Below are 20,574 nucleotides of genomic sequence, written 5' to 3' on the forward strand. Positions count from 1 at the left end.
CATTTTACAGATGAGGGAACTGAGGCCCCGGGAAGTTAACAAGCTTCTCAGCACTCATGCTGCGCTCTTGGAATAGTGAAGCATTTCCATCCAAAACTGCCGTGGCCCCTGAAAATATTCTCCCAGAACTCAAATGGAGATCCCCAGTTCCTTTTTAAGCCATAAATCAAATCCTAAATTTGCACTTCTTAAGGAAAAGGAGAAGTTTTTTGTTTTGTTTTGTTTTTTTAGGGGGGAGGTTTATATCTCTTAGCCATTTTGAGTCTCCCTAGATCTTCCCAGGAAATCATGTTAGCAACTGATTCTGGGATTTACAGCTCTGCCAGCACCATGGGATGGATTTCTGAATTCTCCCAGTGTACAGTGGTAGCCCAACCTTCTCAGCAGTGCAACATATCTTTGGAAAGAGTTATTACCGCCTGCCGGACTTTGGGAAGCAAAACCAAAGTGCTGTTTGAAATAATATAAAAAGGTCATTGCTTGTAGCTGTCTTGTGAGTGCCAGACTAGCTCAATCAATCGATCAGTGGTATTTACTGAGCACTTACTGTGTGCAGAGCACTTTACTAAGCACTTGGGAGAGTACAATATGAGTTGGTAGACACGTTCCCCTGCCCACAAGGAGCTTACAGTCTAGCGGGGGAGACAGACATTAATATAAATAGAGCTCAAGCTGGATGTGGTGCCCAGCAACAGCTCATCTGGCTTTTTATGGCTCCTCAGGTTGGTAATTCACAAAAGCATTTGAGGGAAACAAGGGAGCTTACAGCCGATGTTCAGATCAGAAGAGAGGTCATTTTATTTGTGCTTTTGTTGGGTTGCAGGATGGTCAGATGATCGAGTGCCGCTGCTGCTACGGGGAGTTTGCGTTTGAGGAGCTAACACAGTGTGCAGATGGTCATTTGTTCTGCAAGGAGTGCCTCATCAAATATGCCCAAGAGGCAGTGTTTGGCTCTGGAAAGGTAAGACATGCTAAGCAATCCTGAATACAAAGGGGTGACATGACAGAGTGGTTAGGCAGGTTGGAGCCGGTGTTTTAGTTCCTTGAAGCAGTGTCCTTTATATGAAGTGGTGGCATTTATTCTGAAATGTTAGTAGACTTCTAAACTCCCCCGCTAGCATTGACCCTGTAAAATTAAAATGGATTCTTAAAGAAGTGGTGTTCTTTAGGGAGTTAAATTCTTCCTATTAGCCATGGTGCCAAAAACTCTAAAATACATCTCTGAAAGAAGATCTAAACATTTTTGTGGAAGGTTCATTATTAAAAGTTTCAGGAGCTGAAGATGGTTTGAATAGGGTCCAGCTAGAACTTGGTAACAAGTACGGTTTATTATGGTAAAGTACATTGACATGACAGAGAAGAGTTTTATTTCCTCCATATCCCCTATTGCTAAAGGTTTAGTTGGGGTGAAATGGATATATGTTGTGTGCAATTACTCGTTTTTCTTAAAAAAAAATTTAGCCTAAGAATCTTTTAAGTGTAATAGATGAAAGGTTTTTTTAAGAGAGGATGTTCAAAACAAGCTACTCCAGAGTGATCTTTTTTCAGGAAGAAACAAAGCAAAATTAACACAACAAAGTCCCTTAGGATGCAATTCTCCTCTCTTCTGCTGCCTTATTTTTGAGCTTTTCACTCTAAATTTGCAGCTCCATCAGCGGGAAGTGGGAGTAAAGAAAGCAAGATAAAATTTGAAACCCAGTTTTTCCCTCTGTTAATGTTTCTGCCAAAAGGTTTGAAGGGAAAATTGAGTATACAATACTTGCAAGATGAGATTTTTTTTGTTTGTAGATTTCAATTACTTATGCCCTAACTCCTCCATTATTTCAGATCATTGACTGTAAGTTCAGCGACTAATAACAGGGTCCGCTTGCTCTTGTCCATTCATAAACTGTTTGACTTTGGTTTAAGAGGTATGCATTCCTCATGTTAAAGGGTTTCTAACTTACCCTGGGAAATGTATTGTTGCTCTGTTACATCTTTTGGTTAGTTCTAAGATTTTCATTTAGTCTTATATGAATTATTTGATTTCTCTTTTTAGTTTTAACTAGAAAATTGTTTCGTTTTTGAGAATTGACCAACTACTTCTTGGTGACTAACTTTTGCTTGTTAATTTGCTTGTTACTAGGTCATCTTACCTATGCCTAGGTCTTTTTTGAACTGGAAGGTATTATTTTTCTTAGTCATGAAGATGGGCTTGGTTGGGGTTTTTTTTGTTTGTTTTTGTGTTTATGGTATTTATTAAACGCGTACTATGTTTCCAACACCGTTCTAAGAGCTGCCAAAGGTACAAGTGAATCATGTCGGACACGGTCATGTGGCTGTTCTAACTTGCCACCCAACTGAGTGATATCCTGATTCCCTTTTTTCTCTTTTTCTTCCCCTCATCGTTGTAGTCTGAGCTTAGCTGCATGGAGGGCAGCTGCACCTGCTCATTCCCAACCAGCGAACTGGAGAAAGTGCTTCCAGAGACCATCCTGTGTAAGTACTATGAGCGAAAAGCCGAAGAAGAAGTAGCTGCAGCCTGTGCAGATGAACTTGTCAGGTAAGTTTTCCCCAACTGAGATGGGCTTTGGTGTGTAAACAGGGGTGAATCGATGGTAGCTCTTCCCCATCTGAGCAGCTGGCTGAGCTCGATTCTCAAATGATGGGAGTTTCTCAGTTTTAAGAAATAGCCTGGATTTTGTTTTGTTTGAACTTTACCTACCTTTAAATGAAGGGGGCTCAAATGTAGGAATAATTGTTGACAACTTTTAGGTGCCATTTTTCGTTTCACTTGTGGTTTATTGGCTTAGACCACTCCCGAGCATTGAATAATCCAAGTTCAAGACTAAAATAAGCCTCAGGAGCCACGAGGAAAAGAAAGGACAGTTTGTAGAAAAGCTGATATAAACTGATGGTTAGTGATGATCAGTTCAACAGAACACCAGTTCAAATCCCTGATTTTATAATGAATCGGAGGGGTACAGATTCAATCCATATTACTAAAGAAACTTGCTGTAATTGTAGGATGCTTACTCAATTTGCTCTTTTGGGCCCTTAGGTGTCCTTTCTGTAACTTCCCAGCTCTGTTGGACAGTGATGTGAAGCGGTTCAGCTGTCCCAATCCTCGTTGCAGAAAGGTAGGGGAGTTGGTATTGCTGAAGAAATATTTCCTTGGCTATGACATTAAGGGGTAACTGTTACATTTGTTTATCAGCCTAACCTGTGTGACTGTTTCAAGATGGGAGGCCAAGGTGTAGAGGGATTCAATTTCTTTTCAGTTAACTAAGAAATGGTGATGGAAAGATGTTGTGTGTGTTGCAAACCATAGGTTAGAAAGATTTCCTTCTGTTGTCTTAGAATGGGCAAGGGCTGATGCTGTAAGGTGACACATTCAGTTTTGAGTTGGGTTCCTTGTTTTATTGAATCTTCATCACCAGTGAAATGTATTAAATGGATTTCTGCCCAGGGAGCGTTTCGAGGGATTTAAACACATCCTGGCTCTGCCCATTAGCTATACCCCTGACAACTCAAAAGTTTGTTTTCTTCCCATTCAAAGCACTGGTAGGTATTCTAGCTTCGATGACCACTTGGTGTGTCCCCTAATTGCATTGAATTTAGAGTTTGGTGTTAGCAGTAACATCTTTTTACCACTCCTTATAGATTTTTGGTTTTAGCTAGCAGTTTAGATTCTCAAGAGCTGGCAAATACAGAAAGGAGGGATTTGTATTCAGTTCAGTGATTGAATGCCTTGCCCTGGAGGAGTCATTCCTCGGCATTAGCATATTCTATAGATATGCTCCCTGTCTTCTGAATGTCATTCTGATGACAGGAAATCAAATAATTGGTTGGAGACCGAGCTACCCAGTCACCTCTCAAAATCATCTCTTTAGAACTCTTTCATTCATTGTCGTATTTTTTGAGCGCTTACTTTGTGCAGAGCACTACACTAAGCACTTGAAGTACAATATAACAATAAACAGACACATTCCCTGCCCAGTTATGTAAGTTTAGGGTCCTGAAGTATTCATAACTTAATGTAAAATATTGCTAGGAGTTGGTTTGCTTAGTATGACTCATGGCATCTCTTCCTTGACCTCTGAATCTAAGTGAACTCCAGTGATTCTGCAGCCATAAAAACCTTTAAAGTCATCTGGAACAAATTAGATGTGTATGTACTGCATTATCTGCATTATTCCTGCATGAGAAGCAGCCTGGCATAGTGGATAGAGCACAGGCCTGGGAATCAGAAGGTCATAGGTTCTAATTCCTGCTCTGCCACTTGTCTGCTGTGTGACTTTGGTCAAGTCTTCTCACTTCTCTATGCCTCAGTTCCCTCACCTGTAAAATGGGGATTGAGACTGTGAGCCCCACGTGGGACAGGGACTGTGTCCAAACTGATTTGCTTATATTCACCCTGGCACTTAGTACGGTGCCTGGCACATAGTAAGCGCTTAACAAATGCCATAATTAATAAATACTATTATCTAATTGTCTGTCCAAATTCGATTTTCATTTTCTCTAGATGTTCCAAAATGAGCTTAGATAAAAAGGACTAGGAAGTTTATCAAAACTGTTAATCAGATAGTGCACTGTTAAGGGGTATGAGAAGAAAGGCTAGGAGTTCTGCAATGAATTGCAGAGGTTAGGCAGGCATGGAGAAGGTTCTCCCTCTTTAGAAGTCTGTTTTTTCCTTTTTTTTTTTCCTCAGGAAATCAGTTCAAATTTCAGTTTCCTTGTGAGATAGGTGGAGTTGCCAGTAGAAATTCAAAGGGGCTATCCAACAGTTTGCCGGAGAGAGAGAGAGAGAGAGAGAGAGAGAGAGAGAGAGAGAGAGAGAGAGTGAGTGTGTGTGTGTGTGTGTGTGTGTGTGTGTGTGTGAGAGAGAGAGAGAGAGAGAGAGAGAAATAGAGAGAATGAAAATTTTGGGTAGAACTACCTGTGGTTGGTTGTAACCCGATATGCTTGCATCTACCCCAGTGCTTAGTATAGTGAAAGGCACATAGTAAGTGCGTAACAAATACCATAATTATTATTACTGCTGAGGAGCTCGATGTGGGCAAGGACTGTGTTTGAAGTTCTGTTGTACTCTCCCAAGCGCTTAGCACAGCGCTTTGCATGCAGTAAGTGCTCAATAAATGCTATTAATAATAGTAATATTATTATGTTTTGGATTAACCCTGTAGGATCTATTTTGTGATAATGACATGTAGCCGCTAGATGGCGCTAGTGATCCACTGAAAAAGTCAAATGTACTTTTCAAATTCTGTGTGTCCTCTGGGCATTTTTCAAAAGTGTGCATCTCAGCCAAACAGTGGCAGCTAAGCAGAACTGACAAAATTCATTTGCTTTTAAGGCTAAAAAAAGAAGTCGTTACACACTCAGAATTTTACACCAAAGCTGTTAACATCCTTAGGGGTGCCTAATTTTTATCTTCTAAAACCTACCCATTCTAGCTAATGTCATTCTGTCCAACAATATGACTAGATCACGGCTTCAACTATCATCTCTACGCTGATGGCACCTAAATCTACATCTCTGCCCCCGCTCTCTCTCCCTCCCTTCAGGCTCGTGTCTCCTCCTGCCTTCGAGACATCTCCATCTGGATGTCTGCCCACCATCTAAAACTCAATATGTCCAAGACTGAACTCCTTATCTTCCCTCCCAAACCCTGCCCTCTCCCTGACTTTCCCATCACTGTAGATGGCACTACCATCCTTCCCGTTTCACAAGCCCGCAACCTTCGTGTCATCCTCAACTCTGCTCTCTTGTTCACCACTCACATCCAATCCGTCACCAAAAATTGCCGGTCTCACCTCCGCAGCATTGCCAAGATCTGCCCCTTCCTCTCCATCCAAACTGCTACCCTACTGGTTCAGTCTCTCATCCTACCCCGACTGGATTACTGCATCGGCCTCCTCCCTGATCTCCCATCCTCCTGTCTCTTTCCACTTCAATCTATACTTCACGCTGCTGCCCAGATCATCTTTGTGCAGAAATGCTCTTGGCATGTTACTCCCCTCCTCAAGAATCTCCAGTGGCTGCCTGTCAACCTAAGCATCAAGCAAAAACTCCTCACCCTCGGCTTCAAGGCTCTCCATCCCCTCGCCCCCTCCTACCTCACCTCCCTTCTCTCCTTCTCCTGCCCAGCCCGCACCCTCCGCTCTCTGCCACTAATCTCCTCACCGGGCCTCGTTCTCGCCTGTCCCGCCGTTGAACCCCGGCCCACGTCCTCCCCCTGGCCTGGAATGCCCTCCCTCCGTACATCCGCCAAGCTAGCTCTCTCCCTCCCTTCAAAGCCCTACTGAGAGCTCACCTCCTCCAGGAGGCCTTCCCAGACTGGGCCCCCTTCTTCCTTTCCCCCTCCTCCCCCTCCCCCACCCTACCTCCTTCCCCTCCCCACAGCACCTGTATATATGTTTGTACAGATTTATTACTCTATTTCACTTGTACATATCTACTATTCTATATATTTTATTTTGTTAATATGTTTTGTTTTGTTGTCTGTCTCCCCCCTCAAGACTGTGAGCCCGCTGTTGGGTAGGGGCCGTCTCTATATGTTGCCAACTTGTACTTCCCAAGCGCTTAGTACAGTGCTCTGCACACTGTAAGCGCTCAATAAATACGATTGAATGAATGAATGAATGAATGAACTGCTAATTTTCAGGTTCAGAGTGTGTAAGACGTGAACTCCAAATTAATTTAGCCAGTTTGAGACTTGCCATGGCTTGCTTTCTTACCTGCAGGTGTTCTGGGCAAGTAAGCATAACTCAGAATTAAATTTCCAGCAACTTGTCACCACTGTGATGAGCCATTCATATTAATGCATTATCCAGAAGACAGGTTGAGTGATTAGAAACATTTCCCCTGAAATCCCAGAAGAAAACAGCTATGGTTTTTTGATGAAATGGGAAGAGAATATTTGCTGCATACCCATGATGAAATGCTCTTGCCGATGTCCTTGGCCCCCTTGGGTGTTCCGAGTTAAATCACTTTTCAGTTTGTTTTCTGGAAGACGCTGCTTCTAGGAGGTAATCAGATTTGTTTGATGTGTTAGGCCCGGAGGCTATGGTGACATTGACAGACATTAGGTTGGCAGTGGTGTCTGTCAGGTGAAGGAAGAACTCTCCATTTCAGACCGGAATCCCGAATCTGCCCGTTGGGAGGGTGAGTGGCTCAGAGTCAAAGATTCAGGAATGGGGCAGTAGAATTTAAAGGAAGGGGCGCAAAGGTAGACTTTCCAAGGGGTTGATGAGGAGCGTGCCTGAGAACAAACGCTTAGGTGAATTGCACCTGAGACCTTCAAGTTCTTAGATTCATCAAACCCCATCGCTACTCACATTTTATTTCCGCCCAGGCACTCTCTGCTGCTCACACCCCCTCATAGGATGCCCTGATATATTGCCCCAGACGGGACTGGAAATGGAACGAACAAGAACATCTGCAATAGGCAGTTGTGTCGCCAAACGGGAAGCATCTCCAGCCACCTACAGTAGCTGAATGGGTGCGTGAAAAGCATTTAAATGAAGCCCCACCATCTGCTGGTGCCGGGGCCAGCTGGGCTAACTGCAATTTGGTGCGTATTGGTGTAATTAAAGTTTGAGAGGCAACAGGAAGTCAGGGAGATACCCCTCTTTTTATGTGTCTTTTCACTGGTCTGGCCCAAAAAAGGGAGTGTCTGGGGAGCCATTGGTATCATGCTTCCCTTACTCCTGGGTGGTGTGGTGCAGAGCGTGGAGTTGTTTTTTTTTTTTTTTTTCATTTTCTCACCCCGCTCCTTCACTCTCTACAAGCATCCCTTCTGTGAGCCCCACCTGACTGAGACCCTGCATGACGAGAATACATCACCCAGTAAAGTAGGACCTCACTTGGAGACTGGACTGGCTTGGCCTGGCATTGATATCAGAGCACTGGGCAGGGCTCTGTGGCGCGATGAAAGATGACTCAGGGGACCAGGATCTGGATGCACCTTCTTTCAGAAAGGTATTTGCTCATCAGAGTGGTAGCAGAAAGGGTGGCTTAGAGTCAGACAAATCCGTGAAGTCTGAGGATGCTGAGCTGCTCCCTGAAATGACTGGCCTGCTCTGATGCCACAGCTGTTTTCTGGTTCTGGCCTGTCTAATTGTGGCTCCTCCCACTCCTGGAACAAAAAAAGGGGGGGGGACTGTGCTGATCTTTGTGGTTCTGACATATTCTTGGCTTTTGCAATAAAGTGAAAGAGCCGATTCCCCTTGCCCCCGTTGCCTGTGGTGAGACTGAGTCCAGGAGTGTGAGTACCTTTTGGGAAGACTCTCATAGTGTCCTGGTGACTTGGCCAAGTGGTTTGTCATGTTTTGTTGTCTTGGGTAGCATGCCTCTAGAGTGCATCAGCTGTGTAGAAGAGCATCTCTTGACTGACCATCTCTAGGACTTCGTGTGGTGCTCCTCCAGAGGACCAGGAAGGTGTTCTTTACACCTGCGTCCATTTCCCTTGATGAATATTCCAGCACCTTTGTGCTAGCAGTGATAGTTAGCAGGGCCACCCAACCTTCCCTAGAGTAAGAGGAATAGATTTGGGGGTGGAGGGGAATTCCCCTCTCTCAGAAATAGTAGCTTGATCACCCTCTAGGGACCTGGCTAAAGATGCCTAATTCACTTTCATTGTTGAGCAGCCTTAATCTTGATAGCTCTAACCTCTAGGTGCTAGAGAAACCACCTGAAATGATCAGCTGTCCTTTAGGCTTTTCCTTCCGAGACCTGTCTAATTCCTTATATATGATCAACCTTTTGAATTTGATTTTCTATTGATGATTTCTCGTCCCGTCTCAGATGGAAAAAGGGAGTCCTGTTGTTCTTCCGTCTTTACTGCTAGTCTGGCTGGTTGTTTTTTTTTCCTTTTCTCTTTATGCCACCAGGGAAGGTTTTTGGCAAAACAACATTTAAAGCTAGGGGGATAGGTTGAGGTGAGGAGGAAGGGTAATGAATCTTGTTAAAAAAAACTTCAGAATGAGTCATACAGTAATAATGATATAATTCATATTTTATTGCAATGACTCATTTGTGATTTTGGGGGGGGGGTGGGGAGCAGTTGAAGAGCGGGGAGGGAGAAGAGAGAAATTTTCCATAGCAGACTTGGTGTTATCTTGACACAAATGTCATTCTTGCCCATTCAAAATACATCTCTTTCATTACTTAGACATTTAAGGCTGCTTGTTTTTAGCTGTCAAGCTTTTAGCTTGTCTTATAGCTGATACATTAACAGAAGTCATGCCTCCTTGCCTCGTTTTTCTGATCTCTACTATAACAACCACAGTACTTATAGGAAGAGTGACTGTGTGGTTTGAAAAGAAGTTCGTGTGAGTGGTCTATCAAAATAGAAACCCCAAATCCATCAGTTGTGGTTTTGTGGCCATTGCTTAGCCTCTACTCCATTGTATCCATCCTTGCCTAACCCTGCACAGACAGTATTTTTGTGAAACAGCTGGGTGAGTAATGGAGCTTTGCAGCAGTAGCCGAGCGGCTTTAAAAATGCCGTTTGTGGAAACACCCATCTTTTGGTAATGCACAGAACTGTACATCTTGCATTTCGTCAACATAATGTAGCACTGCTGGCCTCTTTAGCCACTTCCTTGGGTCTGTTGCTCCATCAGTAGAAGGCTGCTGTGGTTGGAATGCCTATTGAGATTTAGGAATAAAACTTTCTCTGAATCTTAAAAAATGCCTACTCAGGAATGGTCAGCCCCCTCACCCCCGCAATAAGTACACATCCCTTCCTTGTGCATAAGCTATGTGGGAGCAATATTCTTTAGCGAGACACTCGCCCCTTTGAGTAGTCCTCCGAAACTCTCAGTTTGTGGGGACAGCGAGCCGGTAGGTAGAAAACTGAAAGAGAAGCTGTCACGATGATAATAACATCGGCATGAAATCGCCTTTTTCTATCTGGGTGCTTTATCTAAGAGAGGAAGAATGCGGAGAGAGGGAGGGACCAGTCTCTGCCTGGAGGGGAAACTCAGAACTTTAAGCAGACTGTATTCACTCAGAAGCCTGAACTGTAGCCTGTTATGATGTTTGTCTCTCTCATTTCCTGTGAAGACAAGGTCACTTTCAAAAATGTACAATGTACAATCGTCTGGGATCCGTCTGCCAAGGTGCAGTGCTGCCCTCGTGGACTTGTGATCAGAACTTGGAGGGAGAGCACAAATAATCTAATCCACACAATTGCTAGAAGTGGGTTTGTGTTTTAAGATCTGGGAATGGACAGTACTTGGGGCGGGAGGGCTGCTTAGTGAGCTTTAGTAAGCCATTGGGGGCTGCACATTGGAAATGTTTGGGATTAACAATGACTTTGCACAAGTTGATTAAGGCATTTGTGGTATAAAGAAGAATTTAAGACATTGCCACACAAAATAGCAACACTTACAAGCACACTAACAAACGAATCAGATATTCTGTTGTTAAATACTATGAATTTGTTTTTGCTGGGTATAGTGGTGGTCCCCAGACTCCGTCTTCCCCATCCCTGCTGTCCATTAGCGGATTCACTAAGGTCTGAGAAGTGAATTCCCGTTGCCTCTTTTTATACTTAAAAAATAGCGACTGTTTGATTTGTCGATTGGGCGGTGGGGGAGAGTGTTCTAATAGGTATTTGGAAGCAAGGCTCAAAATTCAGTGGTCATTTTGAAGTGGAGAAGAGGTGATACACAGATTGAGGTTTGGTAAGGTTAAGTGGAGGATACAGCTGATTGCTTGTGCACTTGTGCAGGGCAACCAGTGAATACTTGGGGAATGTGGGGGTGGCACATTGCCAAGTGCATGCCAAGGTCTTTCGAGCAGGATCATTAATGACCAAGGTAGCCACAGGTAGTGCCAATACTGTACCGTAGTTTCAGAATGCAGCAGGTGATTTAGGCAAGGTCTTTAATGCAAATCAGCAGAAAGACATAATCAAAAGTCTTCATTCGTAAGCTTTCTGAAATCCATAGTTGTCCTTTGGTTCTAAAAAACTGCCGCCGATGGTGAGGTTGCATCTTTGGGTGTGTCTCATGCTTAAATATTATCTGAAAGAGAATCTCTTGCACACTTGCATTTTTTTTTTTGACCCTTTGCTCTTTGAGGTGAGTGTAACTCAGGCACCAGTGGTTAATAAAGGCCCGGTACGTTCTATTTGCAACAAGACACGTGCTTGAAATGTATTTGCGGTAGTGGTCATTTATTTCAGGGAGTCTTCCACTCTCTCTCCCAGTTCCCTTGTGCCCAGCAAACACACAATGCCAGACAGTAGGCACGGAGAACAATTTCAGCCTGTGGCCACAGAGCAGGATGTAGCTCACGTAAACCAAGCATGGCTCTCCTTACCTGCCACCCTCGCATTTCCTTTTCTTCTCCCTGGGCTGCGTCTTATCCTAGGTTAGGCTGTAAGATCTCTTGTTAGATGTCACCTGATTCTTCTGTGAACAAACCTCGTCTGAGTGTTGGAGCAAGTTTAGTAACTTGGTGGTTGCTGCCCTGGGGCGTCCCCAACGCTACAGAAAGGCAGAGCCGTTGAACGGTTCAAACCTCATACAAGCATATTTGCCGAACAGTGCTTAAGTGAATTTTGGAGCTTGGGCCCTTTGAAATAAAGGTGGTGTAGAAATCTGTAGGCCTCCGTGTTTATAGCCTCTGGTAAGTAGCTATATAAATGGAACAGGGTGTGCTTTCAATTTAGAAAGCCTTATTTTCCATGTAAGAAGAGCACAGAACAACTATAATTTCTCACAGATAATTTCCATAACTCAGGATGGCCTATTTTTTCTTTTTGCAGGATGTTTTCGGAGCTGCTTTGTGGCCTGTTGAGTCTCATTGTGCTTTCTGGCAGAAATGCAAATATTTAGGAAAGCCAAAGTCACTCACCAAGACTTCTCCGTACTGTGGGCCTTGGCTGGTCATACTTTTGCTCAGGAAGTGTATCTATCTGGCTTGCTTGGGTTTCTGCTTTTGCCCCTCAGTCTTGTGGGAGAAAGGGGTTGAAGACAGCTGTTTGGTTACAATTAAAGTCCCAGTTGCTCCCCCAGGATATAATGGAACCTTAGGTCCTTCTCCATTTTTGATCCTTCCCCATTTTTGACTTCCGGGGGCCACTAAAAGGATTTGTTTCTCTTGTTGGAACAGTGCTTTCTGTGTTGTGTCAGTTCCCTCAGGGGAACACACTGCTCCCTTTTGCACCTCATCTCATCAAGAAGCCATTTCGGCAGAGCTGAAGCTTCATTTCCTTCACGAATACATCAGTTTCTTGGAGGGGGTGAGAGAGACATCTGAGATGCGTTTGGGTTTTATACTTTCCCCTCCAAGCTTAGAGCAGGCCTTTCCATCCGAGTAATGTTCAGGGGGGAGAGAGCTCCATTATATTGCTGCCAAAACCACAACAAATGGCAAGTTTCTGTCCTCTCCTCTCAGCTCCCAAGCTCTCAACTTCTGGGTAGGCAATTCATTTTTCTACCATAAAAGGGCAATGGAAGTTGACTAAAGCTCTGCTGCGTTCTGCACTGCAGTGAGAGAGCCAGAGAAGGGGAGATGTTCACAACGGCATCCGTAACAAGGCTGCAACAGAGCCCTTGATAGGCAGTTTATTTTTATATGATTTCAGTTCACTGTCCTGAAAGGAATCGGAGGACTCAAAAATGGAGGCAGGAGCAAGCGTTCTTAGTGTTTGTCATGTGTTAAAGCCTGGAAAGGCAGAGATGGTAGGAGAGAAGCCATTTGCAGATTCTGCTGTGCCATTTTTCAAGAAATCTGCTGCAAGAACAGGCTTGTGCATGATAATTAACTGCTCGACTAGCTGGAATATGTCAGAGACATTTTGTAAAATAGGCTCCTTAAAAATGAGAGCTGTAGAAAACACATACAACAGTAAAAGAGGACTTAAATTAGCCAAAATTTCCTTTGAAGCAACAGGGGCAATCTTTAACTGTTCCTTTGTGAGTGCAAAGGCCTCGTTGTGGTGGACTCGGCTTGAGTAGTAATAGATCGAGAAAATGTATGTGAAAATTTCTGGATGAGAAGCAGGGAATGAAATGTCTTTGACAGTGGCCCGTGAGACATGGAGGTAGAGCTGCCACGGTTCTTAAGCCTAACCGTAGCTTGGCAAAAGTGCCAGATTACTGATTTGGCCATCTGAACAAAATCCTGCTTTAAATGGAGCACATTGTTCTCTGGGAAGGAAATAATGTCTAAAAATAACTCGGATCTCTTACACATCCTGTAAATCTTGAGGGAGAAAATCCAGTGCTATCATTAATCCAGCAGTTGGGATGGAGATGATGAAATCTTGGCTTACTTAAGACTGAGAAAATTGTGAATTACTTATGAAAGGGAAAGGCAACTATCCCGTAGGCTGGAGAACAGAAAGTACAGAATCAGGCTCAGTATGAATTATTAAATCGCTCCGACCCTAGAACTCGCAAGTTACATCAACCAAGTAGGAGAAATATCTAACCCCTTACTGTTTCTGCAAAAAAGAAGTTTAGCTAGATGGAGCCAGACAAAAAGTGATCAGGTTTTTCTTGCTGTTGTATTTCAAAATCGACGTTCGGGAACCAATTAAAGGCTTTTTAATCTCATTACGGATTTCCCCCCAATCCCCATGTTTTATCCGACAGAATTAGTTAACACATCACACCAAGAATTTCTCTGCTTATCACTCTCCTCATTCAATTTTATTTATAAGCATCATTTGAGTGACATTTTGTTTTATAGAACTATTTTTCAACATGTTTTTTTCCCCAATATATTGATCCAGCGTGTTCATTTCTGTTCATATAGGAAACTTCTTGAATAACTGTGGGGCAGTACAGCTAATGACTGACTCAGACATTCAGCTTGGTCATTTCCTAATTTGGTCACAGTGTGCTTAAGGCACTGTTGCCTAACTTTTACAAAAAAAAAAAAACCAAAAAAAAAAACCCAACAGACCTCCGACTGCCATGCTTTGATATATGCGAGCAAAAGGGAAATTCCTCTTATCAAAAAGCCTGCAGCTCGCCTCTCACTTCCTTGCTTCAGAGGAAGTGACACTTCAGGAGGTTATACTCAGAAGCTCCTTTTTAGTTCAAGTTCTTCAGTGCTGGTGGTTTCTGCTCCTTTGCTACTTATCCTTGTGTTAGGTTCCACCATGTCTTTTTAAGAAGCCTTTTTCCCATGTTTAAAAGAAGCAGTCTTCATCCTTAGAGGCATTCTGGTGAACTTGCCAAGTAGAAATGGCTGTGGGGAGAACTTGATAGACAAGGAGCCCTGAAAGGTTAAAAAAAAAATTAGACTAGCTTAATGATACATGTTTTCATTCATTCCTTGTGGGAATTCACACTATCACTCATTCCTGAGCAGGAACAAGCAAGGTGGAAATCTCACTGGTAAATTAAGACTAGAAGCCACTGAAATGAGTACAGTGGATATGGGACACGAGTTTTTGAAAGAAGTACATCATAAGGATGAATAATTGTGCCCATACCCCTGATTGGTTACTTCCTCTTCTCCACAAATATATAGAAACTTCTCTAACCAGCAACCAAATGAGCTCAAGCAATGTTATCATCACAAATGACCATGACTAACTTTGAAAAAAGTTACATTTTTGTTGTGTAATCGGCATGCATAGCTGCTTTCCTAATAAGTTAAATTGTTCAATTTTAGTGAGTGATGTGGCAATAAAAAGTGTAATTGCCCATCATTGTCTTGCCTGGAAGGAAGTTCAGAGATAAACAGCTGAAGGATCAATATATAGCCTGCAGCCTTGGAGCTCAGTTAATATACCGTTTACTTTAAGAACAATACTTCCCAGCAGACGTTTTAAAAAGCAACCAAATTTTCTTTCCTACATGATGCAAACATGTACTCGGCCATCTGAGATGACAACCATTTCTTAAGCCTCTGACTAGAGATAGTTTTAGGCAAACTGTATTTTCGAAGCGCCCCATGCAAGTATTTGCCTGTGTAGGTCTTTCAGGGATTAGAAAGCCAGAAGGCCTGGAGTTCACGTCCCCTTTTAAGAAGCCTTTTAACTCCCCTGACGAAAGAAAGACCTGAATTTTCCTCACTAATGCCCGTGGAGCCGTACTTGACAGGCACCACTGTGGCAATGAAAAAGTTAAGGTGCCAGGTGAAGATCATGCTGATGCAGCAGATACTACCTTCCATAAGGGAGCCCACTTAATGCATTGAAAATGTGTTTGAGAGGTATCATTATAGTTTCACTCTGACCTCAATTTCATACACTGGTAACTTTCAAATGCAGAACCAGGATTAAGAAACTTGCAAGCAGTCAGCAGTAGCCATGTGTCCAGCCCCAAATGAAGCTGTGGTTAGTGTAGAAAAGGTTTAGCAGCATTCAGTAGAATTAAAGTGATTCTCCTTTCGGGTGGCTCACCCACTGCTACCACTGAAAAGGAGCCCTGGATTTTGAAAAATACATTTAAAATCTGATCCGACCCCCGCCGCCAATAGCTCTCTCCATTTACTGCTTTTAACCTTGAAACCTCTGTTGTGCTCTTACGCATTCATCCTGTTACTGCTGCTGCATTATTAATGGAACCGAACAATTCAGCCAGAATGCTGACATTACTAATTACTGCTTGTAACAAAGAAGTGAGGCGCAGGGAATAAAAAACTGGGTCACGAGGCAGTGTCATAACAATAAAATACTGCTGTCGGAATTGCCTAGCAGAATCTTTTGATGAGTTTATCTGTGTATTTTTGAAAGGTAGGGGTAGAGTCCTCTCTCCTTCATCTGGATCCACTCTGAAACATAGCCGCTTGGGCTGTGCATTACAGGCCCCAATAATGCCTTCAAGTTTTCTGCCCGTTTTCATGGGTTGTCAGAGAAGTTGAGCCATGGAATTATTCTAATGTTTGTGCAGGCTGAAAAACCTCCTTGCTGAATGAAGCTGTTTCTTTCCCCCAGTGATGCCAATCCGGAGGGGGGATTCAGCTAACCTGTTCAGAGAGAGAAATGTTCACATTCACTGTTCCACACTGCCTGCTAAGATAGACTTAGATATATATGTATCTCTCTACATGTAGGCTACCATAGAAGTAATGATTAATGGAATCATAGGTAGTATCTCCAAACATGAATTAGTGGGTTATAAATAGCCGATCGAGAATGTCATGTTTGGATGACATGGGAATGAATCTGGTTCTGCTTTTCAGATTTATCTGTCTCTGCGAAATTACAGAGGGAGTTGTTTGTAGACTGTGTCTGTGAGACAGGTGTGCTTTTTTAAAGATCATTTTTTAGTATAAAATTCTGGATATATTGCCCAGATCTGCTCAGGTTGAACCTAACTTTAATGTCAACCTAACATTAGTAGACATTATATAGTATAGATAAGATTATAGTTTCTGGAGCCGCATCTCCTAAATCCCATCCTGGATCCACCCAAGAAACCCTGAGGTCATCAATAGTATTTATTGAATGTCTACTGAGTGCAAAGTACTAATCATTTAGGAGAGAACAACAGAATGGGATACACAGTTATTGTCCTCCAGAAAATTACGGTCTGTCGGAGTGGACAGATAAAACTATTTCCAAGCAGGGCGAGCAGGAGGAAAAAACAGGATAGAAAAGGAAAGTAGTACAGATATGTCAGGTGGAAGAAGCTAAATAAATAAATTGAATGTACACATACATTGAAGTAATACATAGGTACATAAGTAGGGTTGAAGATAGGCATGAATTATGTAAATGCTATGAGTGGTTTTGAGTTGACAGGCCTGGGATGATGTGAATTAATCCAGGAAGTGGGATTTGTTTAATGAGGGCTTTGAAGCTGTGGACATCGGTGGACTGGCAAATTTTTGGGGTGGAATTCCAGGGCAGGGCACAGCATTTGAAAGGGGTTGGAGGTTGGAGAGCAAAGTGGAATTTGAGGTTGAGAGGAGTCTCATGTTTTGTTTTGTTGTCTGTCTTCCCCTTCTAGACTGTGAGCCCATTGTTGGGTAGGGACCGTCTCTATATGTCGCCGACTTGTACTTCCTAAGCACTTAGTACAGTGCTCTGCACACAGTAAGCGCTCAATAAATATGAATGAATGAATGAATGAATAAAGAGTATAAATTGTGTTTACTCAGTAGCCTATATTTCTGGCATATACAGTCCCTGGCCCTGTCTTTTCCTACCCCAACATCCTGCTGCTCTCCTGAATGCCCTTGCTTGGTCCCTTCTAGATTGTAAACTTATTGTGGGTAGGGAACATGTCTACCAACTCTGTTAGATTGTATTCTCCCAAGCACTTAGAACAGTGCTCTACACACAATAAGCACTCAGTAAATACCACTGATGGATTGATTGTGTATTTCACAGTCCAAGCTGCTAATAGTGGGAAGAGACCCCCCCGGGGCGGGGGGGCGGGGGGGGGGGGTTATCCCCAAACTGCCAGCGCTCCATATAATAGCTTGCTTATTGAACAAAATTGTGGGCCAATTAATGAGTATATTAAAACCTTAGTGAAAAAGACACCTTGTCTGAACATCCCCTATCTTAACCAAGTGCATTTTTCTTCTTCCGTACTAAAGTATGACCCCCCAAAAAATATTAACGTCAAATCCTGTTAGGGGTAGCCGTTTGAGTTGGATATTGGCAGTGGCATTAGGATGCACATGAAATCTGTGAAGTATTTTCACTACGCCATTAGGTCAGTCCTGTTCAGATCTAATGCCATTTGGGATACCCTAATTAGGTCATATAAGCCCAGAGAAATTCTCTTGTTGAATTAATCTACAAAGCTTACGACAAACCCTCAGGGGACGTAGGAGAGTGGGGAACCATTGATGATGAGAATCAAGCAATTGGCTATGATTTTGTTTCTGAGTTAACTCCAGTAATACGATGCTGCTCAATGAGAACTTCCCTTTTCACTTTGGGGTCCTTTTCCTTGACACCTTTTCTCAGATTGCCTGTGCATTCTAACCGACTGGTTTACTGTACACAGTGCAGTGATTGCAGCTTGTGGATTCTTTGGATTATTCATGATCCGTTAGTTCACCTGAAGAAAACAAAGTGATAACACAGATGAAGTTCATTATGGGCAGGGAACCTGTCTGCTACTTCTGTGGTATTGCACTCTCTCAAGTGCTTAGTACAGTGCTTTACACGTAGTAAGCACTTGATACTCAAGGAATTGTTGACATGAAATTTTGCAAAGCCACTCCTTAAGGTAAAGGAGTGTATGGATAAATTAGTTTCTTGAAAAGGAGACCCAAATGAAAAAGTATTTGTAATTATGGCAAGAGAACTAAAGGATGTGGTTTTCCCTACACCCCTCCTCCTGTTTATGAGCTGTTCTGCCTTTTTTACTCTTAATATTATTGAAGTTGCTCATTTTTTAAAAAAACCAATCACAGTCTTGAGTTTTCTCAGACAAATGCAATTCTGGGAAAATTGGTGCTACCTCTGATCGAGTTTCCATATAGTACAGAAAAGTAAATGTCTCAGGTATTCCAGTAGAAAAGTTAAAATATCTCATTTCTTATTATCTTCACCCTGACTTGGGGATAAAGAAGCTCTTCCTTCCCCCTTCTTATATGGTCTAAATAATCTTATTTCCGTCCCTCCCTTGTTGATCATTATTTGAGCTCATGATCTCCTTTTTTTGACCTTTAGTTTCTCCATTATTTGATAGAGATCTCTTAAAAACCTTGGCGATGGTATTATTTGCCAGCATTCCAGACTGCTTTCTCCATGAAACCAATTCATTATTTTGAAGTGAGCCTTTCTTTGGGGAACCTTTACCTTTTCTTCCTCTCCTCTTATCCATGCTTTATGGATGAGAAACTAAGGCATGTAATTTGAAGCTTTCTCAATGCCAGAGGAAGTTATTGTCAAAGCTTAGTCTGAAAATACAGTCATATTATGATGAGACTTTATACCATTAGTACTAAAACACGTTCTTTGGGAAAAAAAAATCTAACTTACTAAATACCTTCTCACTCTCCCTCCTTCTTCCTGTTCTTTGGCTCTTTGATGTAGTTATGCACATGAATAGTATAGAGTGCCTGGTTTGAGTTTTGTCTTTGTTTGTATTTTCTCCCCTTCTCCTTCATGCCTTTTTTTTTCTTTTGTTCTCCTGTGCTCACTGGCATTTAAACACCCGAGGAAGTATATTCAGGAATACAAATATGGCACAGTTTGGATTCCACCGCAGCTGCAAGCTTGCAAAAGCAAGCAAGACTGATATGCTTTCTGACCAGACATAGGAATTTTTGCTTTAAAATCAGGAATATCTTATATTTGGAACATCCCTGACATACTCTGTTCCACCGTGGCTGAACTTCAGCAGTATTGGATATATAGTTGAGGATAGTGCAGTCAATTTTTGTCTTCATCCTGAAGGCCTAAAAATAGGTTTTCCAGCTGTCTATTTTTTGCAAATGTCAAAACATACCTCGCTGAATTACTGCCCCAGTAAAATTAGTAGCTAAAATTTTGATAGGACTCTGATTCGAGTTGAGATTAATTTTTTAAGGTCTTAGTGGAAATTTTAGGGGACTTTTTGATCCAGGTTTTGATCTTGTAATCGTGACATGGACCCTGCAAACATTTGTCATTTTCATGAATGTAATTATATTAACTAATCGATTCTCATAGCTTTCTGATATTTGCCTTCTGGGATGTTCCGTCAGGTGGTCTGTTTTGAAGGTACTGTTGCACCCTTACATGTATTTGGGGATGAAAATGGAAAAGTATACAGATTGGGGTCATGGTGGTGCTCTGCTACAATTTAACAAGCACAAAAATGACCTTGAAGTGGGCTTTGTCAGTATTTAATAATCCCATTCCAACATGGAGGTTTGGGTTACAGGTTTGAGTGGTGGTGTAATGAGCACAGGCTTGGGAATCAGAAGGACCTGGGTTCTAATCCCTGCTCTGTCACTTGCCTTCTCTGTGACCTTGGGCAAGTCACTTACCTTTTGTGCCTCAGTTACCTCATTTGTAAAATGGGGATTAAAACTGTGAGCCCTATGTTGGACAAGGACTGTGTCCAACCCAGTTTATTTTGTATCTACCCCAGTGCTTAGTACAGTGCTTGGAACATAGTAAGTGCCTAACAGATAGAACAATTATTATTATTGTTTCTTTCCCCTGTCACCTCGTCTCCTGTGCTGGTTTATACATCCCTCTTTGTGGAAAGGAAAAGGACTGTGGGGAAGCAAAATGTTACTTAGGCACTCTCAAACACCCTGCCTTATCCATGCCACCTCCTTGATATCAGAAGTACTGTGGAAAGCGCTTGGAGTATTGTGGGGTTATACAGTGCAGCATCTTGGGGCCCTTGCAGCTTGCTTACTGCCTCCCATAATGCAGGTGTCAGAGCTTCTCATTGTGTTTTTGTCCTGGAGAGAAATCCAAAATGACTTCTTGGGAGTTTCAGGGCGTTGTCCCATCATTTAGGCACACCTCATCATCAATCGTATTTATTGAGCGCTTACTATGTGCAGAGCACTGCACTAAGCGCTTGGGAAGTACAAGTTGGCAACATATAGAGACAGTCCCTACCCAATAGTGGACTCACAGTCTAAAAGGGGGAGACAGAGAACAAAACCAAACATACTAACAAAATAAAATAAATAGAATAGATATGTACA

The 20,574-nt window shown here is 42.6% G+C and overlaps 1 protein-coding gene across 1 annotated transcript in view; it reads left to right on the forward strand.

Annotated features, from left to right (window-relative positions):
- RNF216 (ring finger protein 216) overlaps nt 1–20,574 on the forward strand; it is a 161,587-nt gene that overhangs the window by 50,554 nt on the left and 90,459 nt on the right. The window contains exons 11-13 of the mRNA XM_038762410.1: nt 824–961; nt 2,394–2,542; nt 3,041–3,119. Coding sequence (XP_038618338.1) covers nt 824–961; nt 2,394–2,542; nt 3,041–3,119 — 366 coding nt within the window. The remainder of the gene's footprint in view (nt 1–823; nt 962–2,393; nt 2,543–3,040; nt 3,120–20,574) is intronic.

This window comes from Tachyglossus aculeatus, chromosome 21 (genome assembly GCF_015852505.1).
Source record: "Tachyglossus aculeatus isolate mTacAcu1 chromosome 21, mTacAcu1.pri, whole genome shotgun sequence".
NCBI classification, from domain to species: domain Eukaryota; kingdom Metazoa; phylum Chordata; class Mammalia; order Monotremata; family Tachyglossidae; genus Tachyglossus; species Tachyglossus aculeatus.